General features: G+C 39.1%; 1 protein-coding gene across 1 annotated transcript; it reads left to right on the forward strand.

Annotated features, from left to right (window-relative positions):
• Positions 1–52: 52 nt before the first annotated feature.
• Positions 53–22894, forward strand: LOC121894388 (vesicle-associated membrane protein-associated protein B/C-like). Its single transcript, XM_042406954.1, has 6 exons — positions 53–329; positions 7149–7301; positions 14219–14322; positions 15938–16018; positions 18390–18569; positions 20125–22894. Exons 1-6 carry the CDS (start codon positions 272–274, stop codon positions 20278–20280), a joined length of 732 nt encoding a protein of 243 aa, XP_042262888.1. The 5' UTR covers positions 53–271; the 3' UTR covers positions 20281–22894.
• The last annotated feature ends 1202 nt before the right edge of the window (positions 22895–24096 follow it).

Below are 24096 nucleotides of genomic sequence, written 5' to 3' on the forward strand. Positions count from 1 at the left end.
TGCCCTGGATGCACCCTGCCACCCTCCCCGCTGGGTGGCTATGCAGAGGCAGTGACGTCACCAGTCTGCCTCTCACTCCCTTCCTGCTGCATCACAACAGCCGTTAGTAGCTCGAGTAGCACTAAGTGAACCGGGGCTACAGGATATCTGCAGCCAACACGTTGTTAAAAACAAACTCTATTGACGCTGCAGCACTCAACAACATCCTAACACGGGGCTTGACCGACAGGGACTGGTTGCAGCGCGATAACCCCGCTCCAGCTGTTGGGATATGGCCAGGCCGGAACAGGTTCTGCTCTTGGAGCCTCAGCACGAACTCAAATTCAGAGGTAAGAGGGGAGAGAGGGGCTGCCTCTGCCAGCAGGGTTAGGGTTAAGAGGAGGGGGGGTTACCAAGCTGCTGTACGCATTTTTACAATATTGCCCTCGACGGCAGGTCAACCGACAGCTCGGCAGTTAGCTAACTGGATTAGCTTCTGACGGCTAAGCTAACGTTAGCCAGGCCCTGCCACACATTTCTCCTGCAGCAACTGCCTCCAAAGCTAGTTTCCAGAGTGCAACACACGAAACATACGTCCTCTAAGTAATAGCAGTCACATTGGATATGCGGCAAACATAATTGGCTTCTAAACTGCAACCTTGCTCATTGCACACAAGCTGCAACATCCTTAGCAGGTGTAGCTAGCTAACATTAGCTCGCTCTCTGATTGGCTGTCTCGCTCTGTTGGCCAGCCAGCTGTCATTTAATAACTTGACAGCTCACAGGACGGAATATCTGTGTAACCTCTGCTGCATGTCATCAACATACCCACCGTCCTCATCGCTTAGGCTTTACTGTCGTTAATAGACATTTCATTGAATTTCGGCATTGGGCTGCAAGATGTCACGTTGTTTTAGGCCCAAATAATGTTACATAAACACATATGGTATTATTGTGTCTGTTTTGCAACAGATTACAGTGGTTCTGCCACAATTTGAAATATTGCTTTCTGTACTCAGGGGTAAGAAGCTAAAGTATTTGATATTATTTTCATCTGTTTTTTAGGACAGTTGGAGTCAATATGCAGTCAAACTTTTCCTCTAATCTGGAGTAATGTTTGTTGATATCATCTGTAGGTCTCAGACAGAGTCAGTGTTGCCAGTGTTGTTGGTTTATTAATGCTTTAAGAACAATTACACTTAAATAAACCAGTAGCAATTCAAAAATATGCCGCTATTTGCCACAAAAGCCACTAGTTTTATTGTAATGGGATGAGCTACAGCTCCAGACCTCATTGATTCACACCAAAACTGATTTGATAGATCATATTATGGATAAGATGACAAGTCGATCATATTGTGTTTTAAAAGATAGGTTCACAACTCCTCAACTATAGTCATCTGCCCCTGTGAACATGTTCATATAGTGTGTTCATACTGATCATTATGAGATCCCCTCCAAATGCGCTTACAATGTAAGCGATGAAGGACAAAATCCACAGTCATCTATTCAAAAGTTCATCCAAAGATAATATGAGGCTTCAGCAGTCTGAGTCAGTCAAATCAAGTAGATATGTTCCACAGTCACAGTTTTTAGTAAAAATTTCCCTCTTTGTGTCTCGAAGGACAGTGTTTTCCTGTTCAGCTGCTGTGGAATGATGGTAACAAGAAGAAGGAATTTGGCATTAAAAAGACAAAAGCTTAGGAAGATATTGAATTTATCTGACTAATTTGGACAGCTAAAGCTTCATATTAGCTTCAAAGAAACTTTAAATTAATTTTTGCACAAATTAAGGTCTGTGGATGTTGTACTCCATCACTTACAGTACCAGTCAAAAGTTTGGACACACTTTCTCATTTAACTGAATGGGAACATGGGAAAGTGCATTAAGAATGGATCTCTTAATGGCCAGTATGAATAGGAGCAATGATTACAGTGATAAAACATGTGTCAGTGTTCATTTGGGCACCTGAATATTGTCTTAGGACAGACTAGACAAATTGTGAACATGTCCTTTAAGGTGAACTGTCTGTTTAAAGTATGATAGTACTGTGCATTCAGCGCTCAAATGTGCACCTAAGGCTTTACCTTGCTAAATTGTGGTATTTACTATGATTACAGTGTAATAGTATAATATAATATAACTATATTCTTTATATTAAGGTGTTATGTTTGAATCACCTGTGTGTTGTAGATAGTAATGAATTGTCTTGAGTTGTATCAGACACAGGCTCACAGTGTCATAGTCCACTGTGAGCCCGTAAAATGTATGTGGGCTATAATATACAAGGAAGTCTCCTGATATATGGAAGTAATGGACAAAGCAGAGTCAGAAGAATGCCACAATGCCATTTCCTCCATCGAGTCTGTTATTTTCTATTTTCCACTCCTGTGAGATACCTCAGAGTGTGTTTTAGTGCTTGCATCAGGGCCACAGGCAACAAGAGAGGTTGTGTTCAAATCATCATTCATTTTTACAACTTGTTTATAGTCAGTTTAACCCTTTTTCATATATCGTACTTCACAGATTAATACACATTTTGCGCATTTGTGAGCATTTACAGTATCAGAATGGTGTATGTGGGACTGACTCAAAAGAAACATGATGATAATAAAGCATCATGTCACCCAATGTAACGATGCGGCTCATTTATATATTTAATATAGTTTTAGGACAACTGTGGCACTGAAGAATAAGCTGTATCAAGCTTTGGCTATAGGCGATAGGCAATACTTTCCAGCAGGAACTTCATCCTTTTAATTGGTACCTTAGCATTTAGCTGGAGCACTGTTGCTATGGTTACCTGGAGTTTAATATACCTTGTGCGCTAGTTTAGAACTGTAGTGAAAGTGTAACTGACTGGTGAAATGATTTAAACAGACACATCGCAACCAATCTGAAAAAAGTATTTTAAGTAGTTTATAAAGAGTCTAATCAGATGATAAACGCGCTAGTGTTAACCAGACAGAAGGAACTATGTGCATACTGAGTATACTACACAATACCACAAATCACATGCCAGTACTCAGGCCCCAAAGTAATATGTAGGAATTCAGTGTGAAACATCAGGAAATAGAAAGGAGGTCTGTCACTAGGAAATTCTCTCAAATGTGAAATGAGAAATGTGCGTTTCTCAATTTTAATTCATTTTAATCTTCGTCAGGGGCAATATTAAATAATCTTTACAAAAACACACCCAGCTCCCCATTTTTTTTATCTGCTATTCATAAAATATAACCTAGAAAGATGACAGCTTTAAATATCAGCTCTTCATATAATAGTTTATAACTGCTGTTGGTGGTTCTCGTGAGCTGGATGCAATCCCAAAAAACTTTCAGGAAGTAGTAGATCAGGTGTACGGTAGTCTGTGGCGTGAGTCCTTTTCATTTAAAAACCTTTAGATGTCAAGCCAAGCTTGTGAGGGTCTGAATTTCCTCTCTGTCTTTGCTCAACGGGGAAGGGAAGTGTCAGTTGCTCTGGATGTTTGCTGAGCTGAAACTTTATCTTGAATCTGGTGTATGTGCTAATTCTGAAATAGCTCCATGTTTTCTTGCACAGTGAGTCTGCCTCTCTCAACTGCAAATGTCTTCACCACTGTTACAGCTTCTCTGTAGAGGCCTAATTTGTTATTTTATTGGAAAACTTCTAGAATAAAATGTTGGATAACTGGAATTTGGTCAAAAAAATGCTGTCAACACTTTTTTTGACCTGTTGGGTAAGAAGTCATGAGTTTTGCTTTTCCTAAGAATATTTTCTCTGTTTCAGCAGCTTGAAAAACATCACCAGACCACCAGTGTTTCAAAACCCAAACCAGCCTATATAGATTGTCCACTAATTTATTAGCGGGTCACCAACTATGATGTGCATGATATTAAAAGCTCTTAATGCAGCCACAAAGTTACAAAAAACATTGGAACTTCATAGAGATATAATAATTTGTTAATGATGTAATATTTGTTTTATATGATGTTTAATGATTCTATAAAGTTCCAAAATGAAACTTGGTTCCCGTAAGTCTGACCGACGTAAAATGTGTGGTACTGGCACTGTATTTGCTAGGTTTGGGAAGTCATACTGTACATTCATTCGTCGTTATCCCTCACTTGACCAAGAATTGGCTCTGCTCTCACTAGAGGTACATGAACACAGAGGTGACTAACGCTGGCCAGTTAGCTATCTACGGTTTTGCTATGCAGCCTCTGGAGTTTTCTGTCAATTTTCTGGCAACAGTCTCAAAAAGAAACTGTCGCCAGAAATAACAGGAATACGTTAATGTGGTTTTGTGAAGCCCTGCTTAGGTGATACTTACAGTGGGATTTGTTGGATTTGGATTTTTATTGTAGTCATGCAAGAGCCCTCATATCCAACAGATTTGCTTTTCTGTTAATGCCATTACCAGTAAAAGAAAAGAAATCCTTGCATCAAAGTGGAAATTCATTGACCTCATTCGTCATTTTAGGATGAATCAAAGGGTGAGGTGCTGCTTGCTCTTGTGGTGGGTATTGAATGTGACTGCAATAACTATGCTTATAAAAAATAGCCATCTGAATGTAGCCTGGTGCCAGACCCTTAAATCACTGCCCACATCTTTGATTTGGTCTACAATTCCAGTAGATCTGGTGTTGTGCTCACTGATGGCTGTTTCCCCGGTTGGGGAAAAAACAACCAAACCATTTAGAGCTTTGAATGGGAACGTCATCTTCCTGTGCCAGAACCAGAAAGATAACAGAAAAATTGCCCCAAAATGGCGACATGGATGGATTACATCTGACAAAGCCGTACAGATTGTAAGTCTCATAAATCGGCGTATCTCTTGAATTAAGTTGAAAAACCTTTAACTGCTTCTAGCACTCACTGCTTCGTCCGTGCAGACTGAAAATTATGTTTACTGGATGGCTGTGTCAGTCCCTGCTGATTGCCATCCAGTAAACATAATTTTCAGTCTCCACGGACGAAGCAGTAAGTGCTAGGAGCAGTTAAAAGTTTTTGAAGTGTGGGAAAAATAACACTTCTTCCCAAACGGCTGACGAATGAATAAGCAAGTGAAATGAAATGGCGCTTTAGTCTGATCATTAGGCTAATCTAAATCCACCTGTCGTGAAAATGGACTCTAATTACAAACATTATGGGACTGATTCATTTTCAGCCCAGAAATTGTGCCTGATATTCAGACTGAATTGCCATTTTGTTATTACATTATTAACTTCTCAGATGAGATGTTTTTTTTTGTTTTTTTGAGTACGGCTTAGGCTGAAGGGAGTACAGGGATTTGCACAATTGGTTTAATAAACTTAGCAGAAGTCCTTGAGGAGATTGTAATGGATTTGCAGTTAAGTCGAGGTTTCTGTCTGATCTAAAAAACATAACTCTGCTTACTGATTTTCCCTCATCTAGGTAGTGAGCTCCCACTGTAGGTATACTCTGTACAAATTATTGACATGTATAAACTGGGCCCCAGACAGTAAATTACCAACAAATATGCATTTCCCATTTGTCTTACATTGTTTTAAGTTTGAGAACTCCTGCATTATGGTTATCAATAGTAATATGATATGACACAGCCCTGCGAACTTGCCGGTTATTCCCATGCCTCCCCCACCTTTCCCGTCCTTCGTGTCCTCATTTCTCTTTACTTTCTCAGCATTACCTTGACCACCATATAATTTCAAAACCAACAGAAACTATTAGGCACAAATTGGACAGAGCTGCCGTCCACTGAGGCTTCAAGGCTTTCAAAAAAAAGTGAATACTGGAGGATAAATGTGTCCAAACATAGACCAGGGTCAGGGAAAGATTTGAACGAGACAAAATTAGCCAGTTTTCTTGAAAGTTACAATGCAAGTCGTTTATATATATGCAAAGAAAAAAACAGAAGCAAAGGTTGAAACGGTTGATGAATCTAAAAAGGTTTATGAGTCAACTCGCCCTATAAAAACACGCATCTAGTACTGTCACTTAATCTTCGCGTACCTTTTAGATCTGGCAGACTGGCTGTATTTTGCTTCGGCTTTTGTTGGTAGTTTTTCTGCATTATTGACAAACCTGAGCAGCTTAATGCATCCGGCCTTGCAAGAGCCTCAGAGATGTGGTCTGCATCAACAATGATTGCTGTAATTAGTTGAAGCGTAACTGCATCAGCTATTATGATCATGCAGTAGTAGAAGCAGGTGGTTTATGGATTTGTACACACACAGTTTACTCTTTAAAGGTTTTGCTAAATTGATACTAGAATAGTTTTTTTTCAATAAAGAGGACAGAGTAGATGTCAGTAGTAGGTATTGATGCAGAAGGTAAAGTAAGTTGAAAAAGGATGGTTTAGTTTGCATTTTTGACGGGTCATAATGCAAAGAATAGTGCTTTGATACTCAAAAATAGTCCAATGTCAACAATGTGGGTTACTGAGATGGCAATATTTTGGATTTTAATGTGAGAAACAAACTGTATTTATTTATGTTGAGTGCACCTCTCAGTCAAACATATTAAAAACCTGCATTAGTTGAATTGGCTGAAAAAGCATGTTTATCCAAATGTCAGGTCAAATAAAGAAAATATGTGGCAGATGGTCGAAGTTGTGGGAAGTAAACTGAGTTTGTTATAATTAAAGTCACATCCAGTTAAACTTTGATAGACCACATTTAAATGTGTTAGCTACATATTGAATTTTTTTAATAGGCTTAACCCGCTGGTATTTAATTTATTTTAACATTCCCATGGTTTTAATAAGCTCCGATTGGCTAGTTTCTACTGTCTATATACAGTACAATGGTGTGTTTTGGTAAAATCAGTGTTGAATATTGCAACCCCAAACTTGATCCTCTACTGTGACAAAGTGTTTCAATATTCATGGTACAATATATTACAACACAATAATTACAGTTTCCACACATCAGCCTTTGTACATACGCTATCCAAACATTAGGCCTGCAAACAGTCTAACTGATCTCTGCACAGTGTCAATTGATGTAACTATGATTTGTTGCCATTTATTGTGACTTGTATAGTTTTGTCTTTGCCCTTTCTGTATTCTTTGCTCCAACAGATTTAGATTATCCTTTTGTTCAGTTTTTATCTCTATTAAAATTAAAATTGCAGTAACTAGAAGACATAAGACAACAGACTTGTCAAAAACAGAGTTTTTAAGCGTTCATGTTGTCTTCCTTCTTTATAGGTCCGTTCTCAGACGTGGTCACCACAAATCTCAAGCTCTCCAACCCTACAGACAGGAATGTGTGTTTCAAGGTGAAGACGACAGCACCGCGCCGGTACTGTGTGCGGCCAAACAGTGGAATCATAGATGCAGGCACCTCAATCAACGTCTCAGGTAATGACTGATTGGAATAGAGTAGGAGCCAAGTTTAAGTAGCATGCAAGTTTTGACTGGTTACGCATGTTGGTCTATAGGTTAATTTGCATACACACTCTGCAAACAGCTAGACAATTATGTCTTCACAACATCAGATATTCTTTTGAACGGATAAAGTATCGGTGTAAAACCGACTTGTACACGGAGTGTTGCATTATGGGTTGTTTGTAGCATTAATGTTGCTAGGCTAGCGAGTGTCTTAGAGTCTGTTTATAGTGAGTGTGTTAGAGTCAGTCAGCACTAAAAGTGTTTGGTTAGTCCAGTTTAACCTGCAGGAGTCCCTAAAGGCTCGGGTAATGTGTTTTTGTGCCACAGAGGAAATAAATTCATGACGAGTGAAAACAAGTCCAAAGCATCTTCCGACATCTCTACTGCAGAAACATAATATGTCAAGCTGCCAAATACCACTGTGACAGATGATGAGGAGCTCTTAAAGACAAACAGGCAGTCTTATAAATGCTAAGTGCCGGAAAAAATTATTTTTGACTGCTTCCAAGAGCCTGGTAGAAGAGTGTGTGAGTATGTAACTATACTATGATGTAAGTTATATTCAAAAAGAAATGTTATTTTTCCAAAAACAGCTGTTGGAAAAGGGGTGGTCGTCTTATATTATATTCACCTTATATTTATATTATTATTCATATATATACCTTGAGCCCGAGTATGTTATGCCATTGAGAGTTACTGTGACTAAACACATTGAAAAACACTTTGAGGAGAAGAAGGATGAGATAAAAGTCAAGCTAGCACTGACCATCAACTGCTGGACAGCTCACAAACAAAAGCTACATCACAGCTTTTCTTAAAAAGTAATATTGCATATTAATATTTACATACTCATTTACATGATATAGAGAAATTATAAGTGCTGAAATGATTAGTCGATCACAAGAAGTCTTCATATTTTTTCTTCTTTAAAGTCTTTTATCCCATTAAATTACCAAACACTTGCTGGTTACAGCTCCTTTTTCTGTATACATTTGGATTTTTTGACTGTTGGTCAAACAAAGTAAGCCACTTGAAGGCATCATTTTTGGTTTTAGTTTGATGGGCATTTGTTGTTGATGTTGACATTTTATGGACTACATATTTGATAATGACAATCATCAGTCGCAGCCCTAGTCACTACAGCAGTTTGTTGTTTTTTTTTGTATCTCCACTTGAAAAGAACAAGCATATGCAAGAGCGGCTCTAGTATCTTGATGGGATTTGCTCTTTTTACATGAACACACACGATACTCCTGTGTTGTTAACAAGTATTCCCCCGTCCTCTCACCGCAGTCCTTCCTGGCAGGCCTCATTTCCAGTTGTAGCCTTTGAGCGAGACAGGTACAGGGTAGTGTTTCCAGACTGTGCCACCTCTGCCATTTACAGCCACAGACTCATTTTACAACTTACCCTATCTGGTATCAACAACTGCAAACTGTGTCATTTGGGCCAGCAGTCAGCAGTGGGCGACAAATCAGCACGGTCCCCTCTGTCAGTTGTCATCATTTTTCAGCCATATTAGGCTTAGAAAGGTCACAGGTTTGAGTCCCATAAGGAGATTGATTTTCTGAGAATGTAGTTGGAAACCAATAGGCAAGGTCTGTAACCTCTTTCTGTCCAATCTGTCTTCAGGGAGAATTCAAGCTTGCATTGTATAATCAAAGCAGTGCACTTAACAGGATAACAAGGAGTTTTAGGTTCTTATCTTGCAGGAAATGTGCTTGTAAATTGAACACACATTACATTATTTTGTTGAAAACCCCAGGTTCATGTCAAAGGCTCAAAGTAAACTTACAAAGAGGATTTAACTTATTTTGGTAGATCAGACCTCTTTTCAAGACCGTGTGGGCATGAACACCGTCTCCCTGACTCCCCTGTTAGCTTTGTAGGTTTCACCAGCAGGGCGGGACCATCTTTATCAGTGGTTTTGCCCCAAACCTGAATGGCACAGTACCGGTTTGTGCCAGTTGGGCATGGCCTCCACTCCATGTCAGGTCATCACGTTAAAAGGTCACATGCTTATGTCGACTTGAATCAACTGTGCAGCAAGTTAATGAAATATAATCTGTACCTACCGACAGCATCGTAGACAATACATACTAACAAACACATATTTCACATGGCTTGTTTTGGCTGAATCTAAATGGCAAAGGCACTGTACTGTCTCTTCCCACACTTTAAAGCTGTGAAAAGATGAAATTAAAGTTTCCCATAGTATCTCCACTACCTGCTGCCGTTTGATTATCAGCTGATAAGAGATTCGGTTCGTACCTGCCGCCTCTTATGCACCTGCATTCCATTCAGACAGGTTTCCCCGCTCTTGCCCCTGTGTGATTGACATGTCCAAATGGAGCGCAGCCTACTTATTACTACTTGTCCTGTGTCCTCATGTAATCCCCAGCATAGCTCTGACCACCTTAAACCTGAGCCACAGGTCTAACGACTGAAACCAAAATGACCGAAAACACCTTTTGAGTGTGTGCAGAACCTTTAACTCATCAAATACTTTTGATGTAGGATTATTGTCTTGACTTTTGCCATAGTAATGTTGTAATATATATTTTAAAAACTGCATAACAGTTAACTGATACAAATCTGTGAACACACCAGACTGTTCTAGCTGAGTGAAATAAACACTGCTTGGTTGTCGTACCAACATTGCTAATAAAAACTTTGTTTTCCTGTGTGTAAAGAGATTCTGAAAAGCACAAATAGTCACTGCCAAAATTACATTACTGAGGTATTTAGGCAGAAGTGTTGTTTTATTCTGTTTTGTCTGTATCATCCAGCTTTAGTCTCTAAGTAACTTTATTTTTTTATTGTCATGCTTTTTTAAAAAAGCAGCACAAAAGCTGCATAGACGTTCACTTGCACTGGAGTAGGTATGAGGGAGCTGTCTGCCACAGGATACCTACAATCCATGATGTGTCATTTGCTGGCTGAGCTGAGGATACACACAGTGCTTTTGAAGCTCAACCCAGCTGTAACTGTATATGTATTAAACGTAGCCTTGACCACAGGAATGTTGCTGAGCTTGATTGGTGTTATGTAGCATCCAGTGGAAAAATATGTGCCGCGAATGTTTCAGAACTCCTTGTGTCCACAAATATTGAGCTTCATCTAGGAATATGTCAGTAAGTTTTGTCTGACATACTCAGGACATGTTAACATTCCCAGGGAGGCAGAAAGCAAAATAACACACCACAATGTAAAATAACAATTTTTTTTTTGTTGCATTTATCTGAATTAGCTTCATTAGCTTTTCCTTTCCACTAATTTTCAGCGTGCCTGTGTTATGACAGGACAACAAACGAACTCTACGGCCTTAACCGACATCTGAGTCCATATTAATAAAACATCTCTGTTCATATGCCACACACGCAGTCTGTTCCAGTATTCACAAGCCACGTTAGATATTTTACCCACCAGCTACATTCTTATAACAGAAGTCAACCTCTAGCTGATTCCTTGAAAAGAGTGATGGATTCATGTGCCAGTGATTTGTGGGTTATTTCCCACCCTGAAATAGACTCGCTGCTGTGTAGTCAGTATTTTTTTTTTTTTTTTTTTTTTTTAAACTTTTGAATTATATTGAATGAGATGTACCCAGGAGAGTATAATCATGAGTGTGAGATCCTGCTACCCTGAGAGGCTGGAATATGAATACGTTTTATGGGAGTTAGCTCTTAGATCTTGGTGAGTTTTCCCTCCAGGCCTGTATCTCAACAACTCTGGTTGACTTCACTGTTCCCCGCTCTCACGCCATTTTGTCTCAGTAAGTTTGCTGATCTTTGACCGGGTTCTCTGTTGAGTAACATAGAACTAAGAGGCCAGGCAGCAACCTATTACAAGTAATACCTCTCTGAATCGGTGTGAAAAGGCTGCTGTTATAGATAGAGGTGTAACAATGAGCCGTATGGTATCATGTGTCATATCATATCTCTCTTCATTTTGCATACTGTTGTAACATTTAAAGCAAAGCTTACACAGTTACCCTGTATCTTGTATCAGTGCTGTGCTGTGATCATCCACTGTCCTTGTCTCACAACATGTTTTTTCTGTATTGTTTTTTATATTGTCAAACACAGATTCTTGTTATACCGTGTGCTGCTAAGAATCCACTTTAAATAGGTCAGACTAATGCTGAAATCTCAAATATTGTGCTTTCATTAAAGCTGAGTGACATAATACATGAAATACTAGGTATTAAAGTGGAAATACAAGGTACTATCTACATCACCATTAATTTTGTCAATCGTCAAACCCTTGGACATAGAATAGAGCAGGTCTGATAATTAATTCATTTTTTTAGTCAATTCTCAAGAAAAAAGCCAAACATTCTCTGGTTTCAGCCTCTTAAAGTGAAGATTTGCTGCTTTTCTCTGTTTTATATTATTGTAAATTTAATTTTTGGGGGAGTTTTTAATGTTGGTCACATAAAACAAAACCTTTGGAAATGAAACTTGGGGCTCCAGGAGGTTGTGATGAGCACTTTTAACTATTCTTCAATATTTTTTTTAGCCCAAACAATTATTCAGTTAATAAAGAAATAGCAGATAAATCAGTAATGGAAATAATAGTAAGTTGCAGCCCTACTACTGAGAATCCTCTGTCGGTCTCTGTAAGAATTATTTTGCGTATGTGTGGTCATCATGAAAGCTTTAGTATTTTCATATTTAGAAAATAGGAACGTGGTTATGTTCAAAATGAAGGAACAGAAACAATGGGTGTATCTCTATAAACACTTCAAGGTAAATAGTTACTGGTAATTATGTTGTGAGAATCTTGTCTGACGGGACACAATTAATTAGTGACAGGAAAGGAAAAGTTTTCTTACCTCCCTTCTTCACCCCACTAATGGTTCCATTCATCATCAACAAGCAGGCAGGCGATTACCATCCTGCTTGACCATGTTGACTACAATTAGCCTCTGTGAGTTTTATAAATGATTGCACAGTGTGAAGAAAGAATAATAAATCATCCCATTAGCAGAAGTAGCTTTTTGCTAAGGTGTGTTCAAAGGCTGTAGATCAAAGATGATTTAAATCACCTTTTCCCCTTTACTGTAGCTGTTTTTTTCCATCTCAGTGTTTGGCTAAGGGCCTTTTTATGTTATGCAGTGTTCCTCAAAGAACTTACATGCTTTCCTGCCTCCATTCCCCAGTATTGTCCCCTTGGACCGAAGGTAGATTGCCGTGCAAATTGGGCCTGACTGAAACAGGACGTTCTCAATCTGTTCATGCCGTCTGTTTCTGGTTTGCGATATTGAACTGCCCTGATTGCTGTAATGCTGCACTACATCTCTGAGGTTTTCCACTCTAGGGAGAATTGGCATGTGCCATATATGAAAACCATCCTGATAGCTACACCGGCTTTGAAATTAGGAGGTCATTTGTTTCTAGTAAAAGCCAAAGAATCACACAGGGCATTGTAGACGTAGTTGGTACTGATGTCAAAATACGTCTTTAAATTACGCCCTTATTGAAAAAACCGTTATCAAAAGGAGAAAAAGATCACCCATTGATAGCCATTTTTATCCCCGCTGCACTTCCAGACCCCAACGCTGACATAAGAAAGCGATCATTGTAAATCACTGTTACAGCTTTAAAATACGTTTCAGTCATTGGAATGACATCAAATAACACACCACTGACTGAGTGGACTGATGTGGTGATGGGTTAAAGTAGTATTCCAACGCTACACCTGCTTTCTGTTAGAGGGATATGTAATGTTAAGAAAGAACAAAAAACAGGGTTGGAAGCTGTTAAAAAGATTACCCCCTGGGGTATTTGTAGATCCGTCAGTGTTTCGCCGTCATGGTAACACAAACGTAGAAATAAATCATCTCCACCGCTTTTTTCCGAGCAGCAGGGGCAAGTCCAGAGCCTTGAAGACACGGAGCCCCTAGTTTAACATTTGACAAATACATGCGTATTTGATACTCACTAATTCGTCTTTAATCCGAGAGGTGAACAAATAGTCGAGGAAGAGCGAGAGATGGAAAATTGCTGACGAAAAGAAAGTAAAGGAATTCTATAAGTGTTCATATTTTTTATTTCTTTGTTTAACCCACAAGTCATGTTCCCGTCTGTCTGCTGTAGTTTGGATGATACTAACAAGACACTTTAACAAGATACTTAGTTTGACACGTTCTCCTGCGGCTCCTGAGGACGGGAAGCGAGGATGAGTTTGGGGAAAAAAAGGGAAGTTGAACTGAGGGAGTCATAACAAAACAAAATGACTGTAGTAACTCTACGTGGGTACTTCCTGTTCACATAATGTTCTGGGGTGCAACCTTTGTGACTTATCCTCCCCATTTCTCCATGTTTTCAAGAACTCATCATTTTCGGTTAACTTAAAGGAAATAATCTTAAAATATGTGGCCTCGTGTCTGTTATAAACAGTAGTGATTTTTATCATAATTTTATCAAACTTGACCTCATGAGACCTTCCTAATCACAACTCAGCCTTTTTGGTTTGTGACTGGGAAAGCAACGATCCAGCTGTTTCTCTCTCAATACCAATTCTGATACTTCAACTCAGAGTATCTGCTGACACCAAGTGCCAATCTGATATCCCTCCTCTCTTTTCCACAAATTTAAAAACTGTATACCTCACTGTGTAGGATAATCACCATAAAACTGTCCCACTAATTACATTGTGACCCTCCAGATTTATCTTGTATGTGTATGTGAAAGGTATAATAATAAAAATCTGACAGATCCTAAAGTTTTGCTTTAGGATCTGTTTTGTCTGTTTTGTTTTTGTTTTGTTTTTTTAGCTTTCTTTTAAAAAGTATTTTCATAAGACTAACGAAAAAAACTACAGGGTGAGACAAAAGATGCTGAGATCTTAACCTTTGCTGACACTGTCATTTTGTGTTTCAGTTATGCTTCAGCCTTTTGACTATGACCCCAATGAGAAGAGCAAACACAAGTTCATGGTCCAGTCCATGCTAGCACCCCCTGACATGACGGACATGGAGGGCGTGGTGAGTGTATCTCATCTTCTTAAAACCATTTTTCACCACCAGTGCTTAAAAACAAACACGCATTTTTACACAGATGTAACATAAGTCTCTCGTACAGACAGCCACTACGATAAACGCTGCTTTTAATGAGACAGGAAACACACCCACTGAATTTAAATGTAAGGAGAGAGGCAGTCAACCGGCAAATCCCAGCCAGGATGAGAGCCTGTGTCGCAGTGCTGACATAAAGCAATAAAAAAAAAAAAACAATGAGCAGTGAGTTTAGTCAAAACACTGTGTGTGGTCTCAAAGTCATCTCTGCAGTCACTTGCCAACACATATGCAGTAAATCATCATTAACATGCCAACAAATATCTTGAGAATTCGGTATGATGTTGTGATACACACAGACAACGTGAGCGACGGTTACAAAAGAGACACTGTGCTGAGGCAGAGCCTGAACCCCAGTGGGTTATTGTGCAAGCCTGAGACTGTAACCGAGATTAGACTTGAAAGCAGAGTTTTGAGGTGGGGTTGTAAGAAGAGCACAACACAGGGAGACTGCAGTCTTCCTGGTGGTCAATGTCTGTCCATTGTTGTTTCACACGAGATTTGGAGCCAGAGAACAATGGATAGATCAGATCTCCCTGATAATAGTCCGGCTGTTCATGAAAATGTTAAAAATGTAAGTTGACTAAGAGAAACCACAGCCTGAGTGAGTATTAATGAAAAAAGGATGCTGACAGATACATTGTCATACCTAGTAGTTACAAATACAGTATTTAAACTGTATTTACGTAGAGTACCTAATGCCAAGGGAAGCTTAACTGTCACTTTTCCTCAAAAGAAATTTCCATTTGTTATGGAATTTAAAATGGCATCTTTGGGATTACAAGCCTATTTAGGGATTTTTCTTAACGTTGGGATGCTGCCACCCACTCTGAACAACTGGAGACTCGCCAAATTTACATTTTACCCCTTTTACAGCCTTACAGGCACTAAAACATTCTGATAGATAATTCAATTAATGTGAATACTTCTCACATTTATTGATGATTAAAATGCAAATACTAGAAACTGTCATTATCTCAAATTTCCCTTTCAGTATCTCTAAATCCATAGAAAACATAGTTTATCAAGGACACATGTTGTTAAACATGAAGAGAGAAATCTATTTTTTAGTTATTTATTTTTATGACCCAAATGAATGTCCTCAGACATTTCACAAAACAGATATCTAAACAGTGTATCTGAATTAAATTCACTTATTTATAAGGCCCATAAAAAGCCAAAGGGCTTTACACAGACAGATGAAAAAACACCACGATCTAACAAATTAAAAATAAAACATAAAACATGGGAATGTTGCTCTGCTTTCTCTCTGTGGTGTTTCTGCTCAGTGGCCTGAGCCTCAAACTCAGCGACAACGGGAGGGATATCTGAGCTTTCTGTCCTCCCATGAAGAGTCATTATCTGCAACCAGCCACCTCCTCACACTCTCTTTGTTGTTCTTTCTTTCTTTGTCTTTATTTCTTAACATGTAACATAGAAAGTTTCTTATTTTTTTACACTGATTAAATAAAGTAATAATGTGTCGATGCTCTTTTTCTTTATTTTTGTTCTTCTGTCTCTTCAGTGGAAGGAGGCTAAACCCGAGGAGTTAATGGACTCCAAGCTGAGGTGTGTTTTTGAGATGCCAGTGGAGAACGAAAAGACGGTAGGCACACGCTCCTTATCCCCTCCTCTCCTTACCTCACCATGTTTTTGTTGTCACTACAGATAAGTGAATGAAGAAACTTCATTGCCTCCTTTCAGCATTTTCAGAATCAAATTCTCTTCAAATCAGTAAAAGAAAATGCAAATGAATGTACGTTTCCATCCTCTACTGTTATGTAAATATTAGGACTTGAGCTCATGTAGAACATTTGACGGCGCTTATTCTCCAACAGGGTGCCATTAAACTGAGCCGAAGAAGAGAACGCAGTGAGATGACGTAATTAAAAGAGCACCAGTCAAACCTCAAACAATCAAAATTAAGTGGAAAACCTGATAGATTTGAGGAGCATTACAGTCGCCTCATCGTAACCTCAAACTGTTGGATGGAAACGCACTTAATGTATTCTTAATTGTTTCTGTGTCATCTATGACAAAACATAACAGAATGCAGTGGTGTAAAGTGATTAAGTACATTTACTCAAGCACCTCAAAACTGTTCTCGAGTATTTTCATTTTAAGTTACTTTTTACTTCTACCGCAGAGTTTCAGAAGCAAATATTATAGTTTTTTCCACATTTATCTGATATTTATAGTTATGAGTTACTTTGCAGAATAAGATTTTACACACAAAACACATGATCATCAGATTCAAATACAAAGCCAATGTTTCCCTTATAATAGTACAGGCCTGGCGGGCTACTAGGCCAACGAGAACCCCTGCCAGACCAAAAAATATTTTTTAATGCCAAAAATAATGCCAAATATCCATTCATTCGTAAATCAACAGTGTTTGGGAGCCTCTATGCAGCGCTGTTCCGAGACCTGACTCAACGTCTGTGTTGTTGCCTAGGAAACTCTTGGAAAGCGTAGCTCCTATCAAGGAATAGGGCAGTGTGTAAAATGTGGCGTAGCAGGTGAGCGAGCGGTTGAGTGAATGTGAGCGGCAGAAAAAAGTGAAGGTGAATGCGAGCGGAGCAGATGAAAAGGTTAGCATTAAGTTGTCAATCTGGCAGTAAATATACAGTACAGACTACAGCGTGTCAGTTAATAAATGCTGCAGCTTCTCAAGACCAAGAAAAGTCTGTTGTTTCCCCAACTGCTGGAAAAGTGAAGTTTTAGTCAGCAACAACGGGTTAGCCTAACCTGCAGACGCTAAACAGAGAAATAGAGAACGGAGAAATGTGTGGCTGCCGAGTCTCCCGCATGTTTTTACTCACTGTCACTGTCAATCTTTACATCAATGCAAAACTAGGGTATGCAAATTAAGTCAACTCTTCATTGATCACACGGTCATTGATTAATACCATGCTGTACCAAAAGAAAAAAAAAAAAGGTGGAAAAGTTAGTCTGGAGCCCTGATACCAAGTACTTTTACTTTTCATTGGTTTATTACATTTTGATTTCTGCAGTTTTACTCAGCAAGTCTTTGAATGAAGGATATTTACTTGTAACAGCGTATTTCTACATTCTGGTTTTACATTTATACTCAGGTAAACGATCTGAATACTTCTTGTAATGTACCACTGACAGATTTATGCATTTTTATTGCTTCTTTCTGTAAAATACAACACTTGTTTACCTGTTCATGTTTATCCCAAGGAGGTATTGCATTATTCATGAGGGATGACATGTTTATTGTTCTTGTTGTTTTTTTCATCCTCACTGGTCTTCCAGCACTCCTCCTGTTTACTGCTCTACTGTACCTGCCCTCTCTCTTTCTCATCCTCAGTATTTACATCTTGTCTATCCTGTATCTCATTTTTTTTTCATATTCTCTCGCTCTTCATCCCTTTGTCCATCTTGTCCCACTTTCCTCTGACTCTCTCCGCGCCACCACACTCTCAGGCATCAGAAGCCCTTCAGAGGGCCACTTTGTTCATTCTCCCATGCAGTTTATTATTGTTGTGATTCTTCTCAGACCCCACACAGCTGTAGAGATGTTATCTCATCATGATATGAGCTGATTCAACCGGCTTCATGAACAGCAGGAGGGAAAAGGACCTGTGGTAGTTGTTTTCAATTCATTATGAGCTGTGCGATACATACACATGGCTCCCAGTCGGCACTGTGCACCACAGAGTCCATTAGACAGATATAATGCTGATAGAAACCAGCTTGATCCACTTATGAAAGGCACCCCTGGGTGAACTCTCCCATGAATGTAGAGATAGGAGGCTTGAGAGGACGCTCTGTGTGTCTGCACGCCTGTGAGTGTGCATACATACTGCATATGAAAGACTGAAAGTCCTCAAATGTAAACTTAAAATTTTTACCCATGTGCCAGGCTTTTCACAGAAATACCAGAGAGACATTATAGCAGCAACAGTCTTCTTATTGCGTTACAACTTGTCCCCCTGTAACCCTCTCTACAGCATGACATGGAGTCCAACAAGATGATGTCGTCCAGCTTGCTGAAGTCAGAGTCCTCCGTGCTGCCTCCAAAGTCTATGAGCTCCACCCTTGATGACGGCGAGGTGAAGAAGATCATGGAGGAGTGTAAGAGGCTGCAGATGGAGGCTCAGAGGCTACGGGAAGAAAACAAACAGATTAGGGTGAGTGAGATGACTCAAGAACCAGAATCAGTATATTTTTTTTTATTTTGCAGTATTTTCCATGACAACATTGTTCAATACATAGATAATACTGCAGTATCCGTCTCACAGAGAATAAGGGCTGTAAGCTATTGATGATACATGCCCAGGTGATCAATACAAACTTTAAACTAACTGTAATTTTTGCAGACATTGCGGTGTGATCGATCAATCACCCGCTGAGTTGAGTCAGACACATACTGATGCACGTCATCTCATCAATGTAGTTATTGCCTCATTCATGAAATATGTGCCCTTTGCTGTGTGATTTAGCACCACTGCTTGTTTTCCTTAAAGCATAATAAGCCCAATATTTTATTTCATAAAAAGAATTTAATGATTTCCTCTGAACACAGCAGAAGCACTGTTATTTTTATGTCAGGCCAGGTGCCTCTACTAAAAAACGCTGCAGAAAACCCCGTACATGCACTCAGATGTTGTTGCATAGAGTTACTTCAAAGTCATGATATTGAAATGAGTAACAAAAAAAACACTGAAAACATTATTGCTTGGGCATATTTGAATACTACTATTAACGTGGGAAATACTGTACTGGATGCAAGTTATGAATCATCACATCTGATGGTCAGTCAGTACGTACGACACAGGACGTTGAATCTTGTAACACATGGTTTAGTTCGGAAAACCAATCTAGTTTCAGGCTTAAATCAAAGATGGGAAGAGAGTCCACTGAATGAATAATGAAACCCACATCCTCTTATCAAAAGCGGATGACATCACCGAACATCCAGAGTCACATATGTGTTTCCTGATTATTTTTGTACTGATTGATGATTAGCTTATTAAGTGGTAGAATATTTGAGTCACAAAGTTGTGCTTCCAAATGACGCTGCGGTGTGTCCTCCACCCTTCGCTGTATTTAAACAGAGACAGTAAATTAAAGATTGAGGTTTGCATTGAGAGTAACTGCTTAGATAGTCATAATCAGTGGCAGACCTCAGGCTTCAGCTCTGCAAATCAATAAGTATGCCATCAATCACCATGATCAATGAAGTAAGTTTTTATAATTGGGTTTTTGTTGAGGTTCAATTAGAAATGTGTCACACGCAAAAAGCGGGCACAGACAGCCCACAGCCCCCCCCCCCCAACCCCTGACAAACACCACCACCTCCCCTTTAAGTTCTTGCCAGAGGCAGAACGACTGTTGGCTGCTCCTGCGGCTGAGATTAAACTAACAGAGAGCCCCCCACCCGCTGCTGGGAAATGAAATGTGTTAAAGCCTGGCGCCTTCTGAGGTCCTTGGGGGATTGGGTCAGATGAAGATTTAAGCAGATCCTATTTCTTTCAGCTAATAACTAAATACTGCCTCATGTTATTGACTGATTGACAAACTGACCGTTTCTTTTCTCCACGTTGTCCTCGTCTTTTGTTTCTATTTTCTTCATTTCAACTTTCCCTTTCTCGTCCTCCTCCCACACACTTCCTCTCCTCCTCCTCTCAATCATTTCTTTTACCCTCTTTCCACTTTTTTCCTCTTTTATTACCCTGTTTTCAGGAGGACGATGGTCTGCGGATGAGGAAGAGCAACGTGATGTCATCTCAGCACACCTCAGTTGGCATGAAGAAAGAGGAGGGGTTGAGCGCCCGCATGATGGCCCTCATCGTGCTCTTCTTTGTGGTGGGCCTCATCGTCGGCAAGTTGGTCTTGTAGAGCGCGGGCGCAGTCGGATCAGCCGCAGCATGCTTTTCGGGGGATGAAAACAAACGCGGGATCTGGGATTTTGGATCAGAAATGCCATATCCGCTGGGTGGGGGGTGGTACTAGTTTTGATTCAGTCTCATTTATGTAAAAAAATTCAAAGGTAATGTATGAGGAAAAAAAAAAAGAAAAAAATATTCATCATCTTATGAACAAACCTACTGTTACAGGTCTTGCCTCTACGTAATCATCACATAATCATTCTGGCCCTCTTCCCAAAGTTTCATGTATACCGATGACTGGTTCTGTGGGTGGGGGGGTGGGGGTGATGGAAACATGATTTAATGCTAGTGATTCAGACCAATGGTTTTTCTAACACCGGCGAGATAGTGTTGCTGCGATTGAATCAGTTTGCAAATTGTGCGAATGTCATTTTAGTGTATTATTAGTGTTGTTTCTTTTCTAAATGACGGAGGCCAGAGCCTATGTATATGTATACGTAGTCCCCCCACTGTACAGTATATCCAGGTGTTCCTTCCAGCTAAACCCCCTTTAAGGAAGGAATGTACCAGAGAGATGATCCAGACAGTCGGGGTTACACACAGGGCTATCAAACTGACTCCTTCAATCAGAGGCGTTGTAAAATCGGCGTGTCTTTGATTGTAGAACAACCTTGATCAGTGTATGAAACACTATACCATAGGTGTTTTCTTTCCTCGTGTCCTTTTTCTTTTCACTCTACCTTATTCCCATCACCTGTCACTCAGTGCTCACCGCATCCCCAGTTGTCAGAGGGGGATGTTTGATTGCATGCGTTCACACAGTGTTGCATTTGGACTTCTGAATCTAATTTAATTGCTTTTATAATGGTGATAATAATATGTCATTTGGCTGTAGGTTGCACAACTACATTTTCTGATTTTTTTTTTTTTCTCTTTCTCTCTCTTTTTTGTGTTTTATTGCATTTTTATGATTTTAAATAAATTTTGTTGTTTAGGGTTTAAAGCATTTAAGAATATTGCAGCTACCTGAAATGAGCTCCAGATTTGTAGGATTAGATCATTTCTCTAAGTGTTCTCCAGATGAAAACCTTGCCTTGTGACCTGTTTGGGCAAGTTATTCTCAGGCCAAGATGGAGATATATATATACATTACATTTGCATATATACACACACACACACACAAACACACACACATACACACATAAAGCATGCATACATACAGTGAGAACCCACAAATGAATAGAAGGTGCATGTAGAGGCAAACGGTTATGTGTTTCCCTGACGACACCGAGGTCCTGTTTCAGTGTCCTAACAAAGGGACCTTAGTCTTTTCCAGCTCTTTTTTTGTTTTCTCATATTTTCCAACTGAGCCATGCATTTGTTGACATTCTGTTTTGATTGGGGCAAATGTATGTCAGAGATCCACTGAGTGTTTTAAGCTGCATGCTCCAGCTCTCCACTGCTGGTGAGCTTGCCTGTTTTATTTTTTTATTTTTTTTTTTTACTCCACTGCAGGCCTGTGTTCAGTTTTGGTGTTTGTTCAGCATTTATCCGTTGCTTATTAATGTTATATCCTCACTGCATTTGAAGTTGTGTTCATTTTTTAATACACTAAGGTTAAGAGTGTCTCCTTTGATCTTCCTGCAGCATACAACATTTATTTAATTTTTTTTTTCTCGAGTGAAAAGGGGGGGGAGGATGCATACAGCTTAGCTTTAGCCTTGAGGGACCACATGATGACATTGTACTGTTCCAGAGCCGTAGGTTATTTTTGGTCAAAAACAATACTCTCAAATTGTTTCATCTCCAAATTTGCATATTGAGGAAGACTAAAAAGCAGAGAGTCACTCTACTTATTTACTTATTCAATGAAGAGCACAGTTGGTCACATTTTTATGCCACTGTATCCACAAATGATGCATAACCAAATGAGTGAAATGGAGAAGTATATTCCCTTTTGCTAAATTGAAAGAAAAATGATGATGATGATGATGATGATATCTTTTAATGTTAAGTGGAGTGGGAAGACAAAGATCTGACTGATGGGTAAGACATTTAAAATAAACATGAGCGTGTGTTTCTACTGTATCTCTGTAAAGTTGTTGGTTTGAGGATGACTTGCTACTTAGAGGGAGGGCAGAGCAGACCTGAGCTAAAGTCCCATCTTGGATTATCAGACCTGCGTCATATAGTGTTTGCAGAAAATTCTTATTGTTCACTGTATCCTGGTTGGAGTATCAGAACATTTTAGATAATATAAATATTTCAATGTGATTTAAGAATTTGACTTTACCACTGTTCTGCCCAGATGCAGTAAACCCCACCAATTTGGTACTCCAAGTAGGATTAAACAAACAATAATAATTACATGTAAATACTAACTGATCCAGACGAGGTTGTAAAACACACTACAATGACCTGTCCTGGAGTCTCTGACCATCACCGTGATCAATGTAAGCAGTCGGGAAACAGTTTTGTATGTATATAAATAAATAAATAAATAAATAAGTCTATCTGAGAAGAAGATTAATATTCCTAGTCAAGTAGTCTCTCTGGTGTATAAAAACAACCCAACCTGGTTGGACTATGTAGCATCTTAATAAATTAAATGAATAAAGCCCCTACTTAACGGTGTGAAGTCATTTCCTGCAATACACACAGGCTACAAGGCTTTTGATATGAGAATGTTTTTTCATTTTTTTTTAAAAATTACTGTAATTATTTTCATTGTCGATTAAGCTGATTATATTCTCACTTAATTGATTGGTTTATAAAATGTCATAAAATGGTGAAGAATGTCCTTCAATGTCTCCCAAAGATCAAGGCGACGTCCTCCAATGTCCCCATCAACAGTCTACTATCACAGAAGACTAAACAAACCAGAAAATATTCACATTTGAGAAGCTTTAGCAAGAGAATTTGGGTAATTCTACTTTTAAAAAAAGACTAATGATTAAGTGATTAATAAAATTATTGTTGCAGTTTCAAAATGAATGTTGTGAGGGAAAATCAAGATCTCAATTCTGAATGTAAAAAAATGTGATTCCCATTTTGACCAGAATTGTGCAGCCTGCAACCATTACAGCTCAATCAATGCAGTGAAATGTGTAAGCAGAGTGATCTGAGCTGTGTGTGTGTGTGTGTGTGTGTGTATTAGCATTTATCTCAAAGCAGCCAACCTTTACTACAGACGTTCAGCTTATTTGCTCTCAAGATTAACAAACTATTAATATGAAGAAATGCGCCTCACAACAGTCAAAGGAAAGGCTGTTTCTGCAGCCTGAGCAAGAGAAGAAAACTAGTCTAACTGCATGTAAAGAAGCTTGAAGTGAAGATGAAAAAAAATGAAGGCCTTATGAGATCTATCTGGCTGAAATGTTGCAAAAGTTGCTGCGGGCTAATAATGTGAGATGTTTTCATTAATAAATAGTGGACATACATTTAATTTTTAGTATTTTATTATATTTAGTATTCATCTCATGTTATCCTGAGTTGCATTCATGAACAGAAGTAGTAAAGTTATCTAAACCTAAGCTTCTCTGACACGTCATCACATGTACACAAGATAAAAATGAGTTACTTAGAAGATTTATGATGCATGAAGACACAATGATCCTGGTGGTCCAATGCTGGATCACATCCTGGCAGTGTGCACTGCCTGAGGGCATGTGAGCCTTAAACCACCTGTTACAGCCCAGTACAGCAATGCTCTTGGCTTCCAAATTAGCTTGTGTCAGTGCTTGGACCCTGTCATACTCTCCGGCAAGTTTAGTATATACAGTATATATATATATACTGTATATGAAAGCAGAGGCATTTCAGTTTT

Source organism: Thunnus maccoyii, chromosome 3, assembly GCF_910596095.1.
Source record: "Thunnus maccoyii chromosome 3, fThuMac1.1, whole genome shotgun sequence".
In the NCBI taxonomy this organism is placed as follows: domain Eukaryota; kingdom Metazoa; phylum Chordata; class Actinopteri; order Scombriformes; family Scombridae; genus Thunnus; species Thunnus maccoyii.

Coding starts and splice junctions, on each gene's coding strand:
- LOC121894388 (XM_042406954.1), top strand. CDS start 272: ATGGCCAGGCCGGAACAGGTTCTGCTCTTGGAGCCTCAGCACGAACTC. Junction 14,323..15,937: donor TGACGGACATGGAGGGCGTG/GTGAGTGTATCT, acceptor CTGTCTCTTCAG/TGGAAGGAGGCTAAACCCGA. Junction 16,019..18,389: donor CAGTGGAGAACGAAAAGACG/GTAGGCACACGC, acceptor CCCTCTCTACAG/CATGACATGGAGTCCAACAA.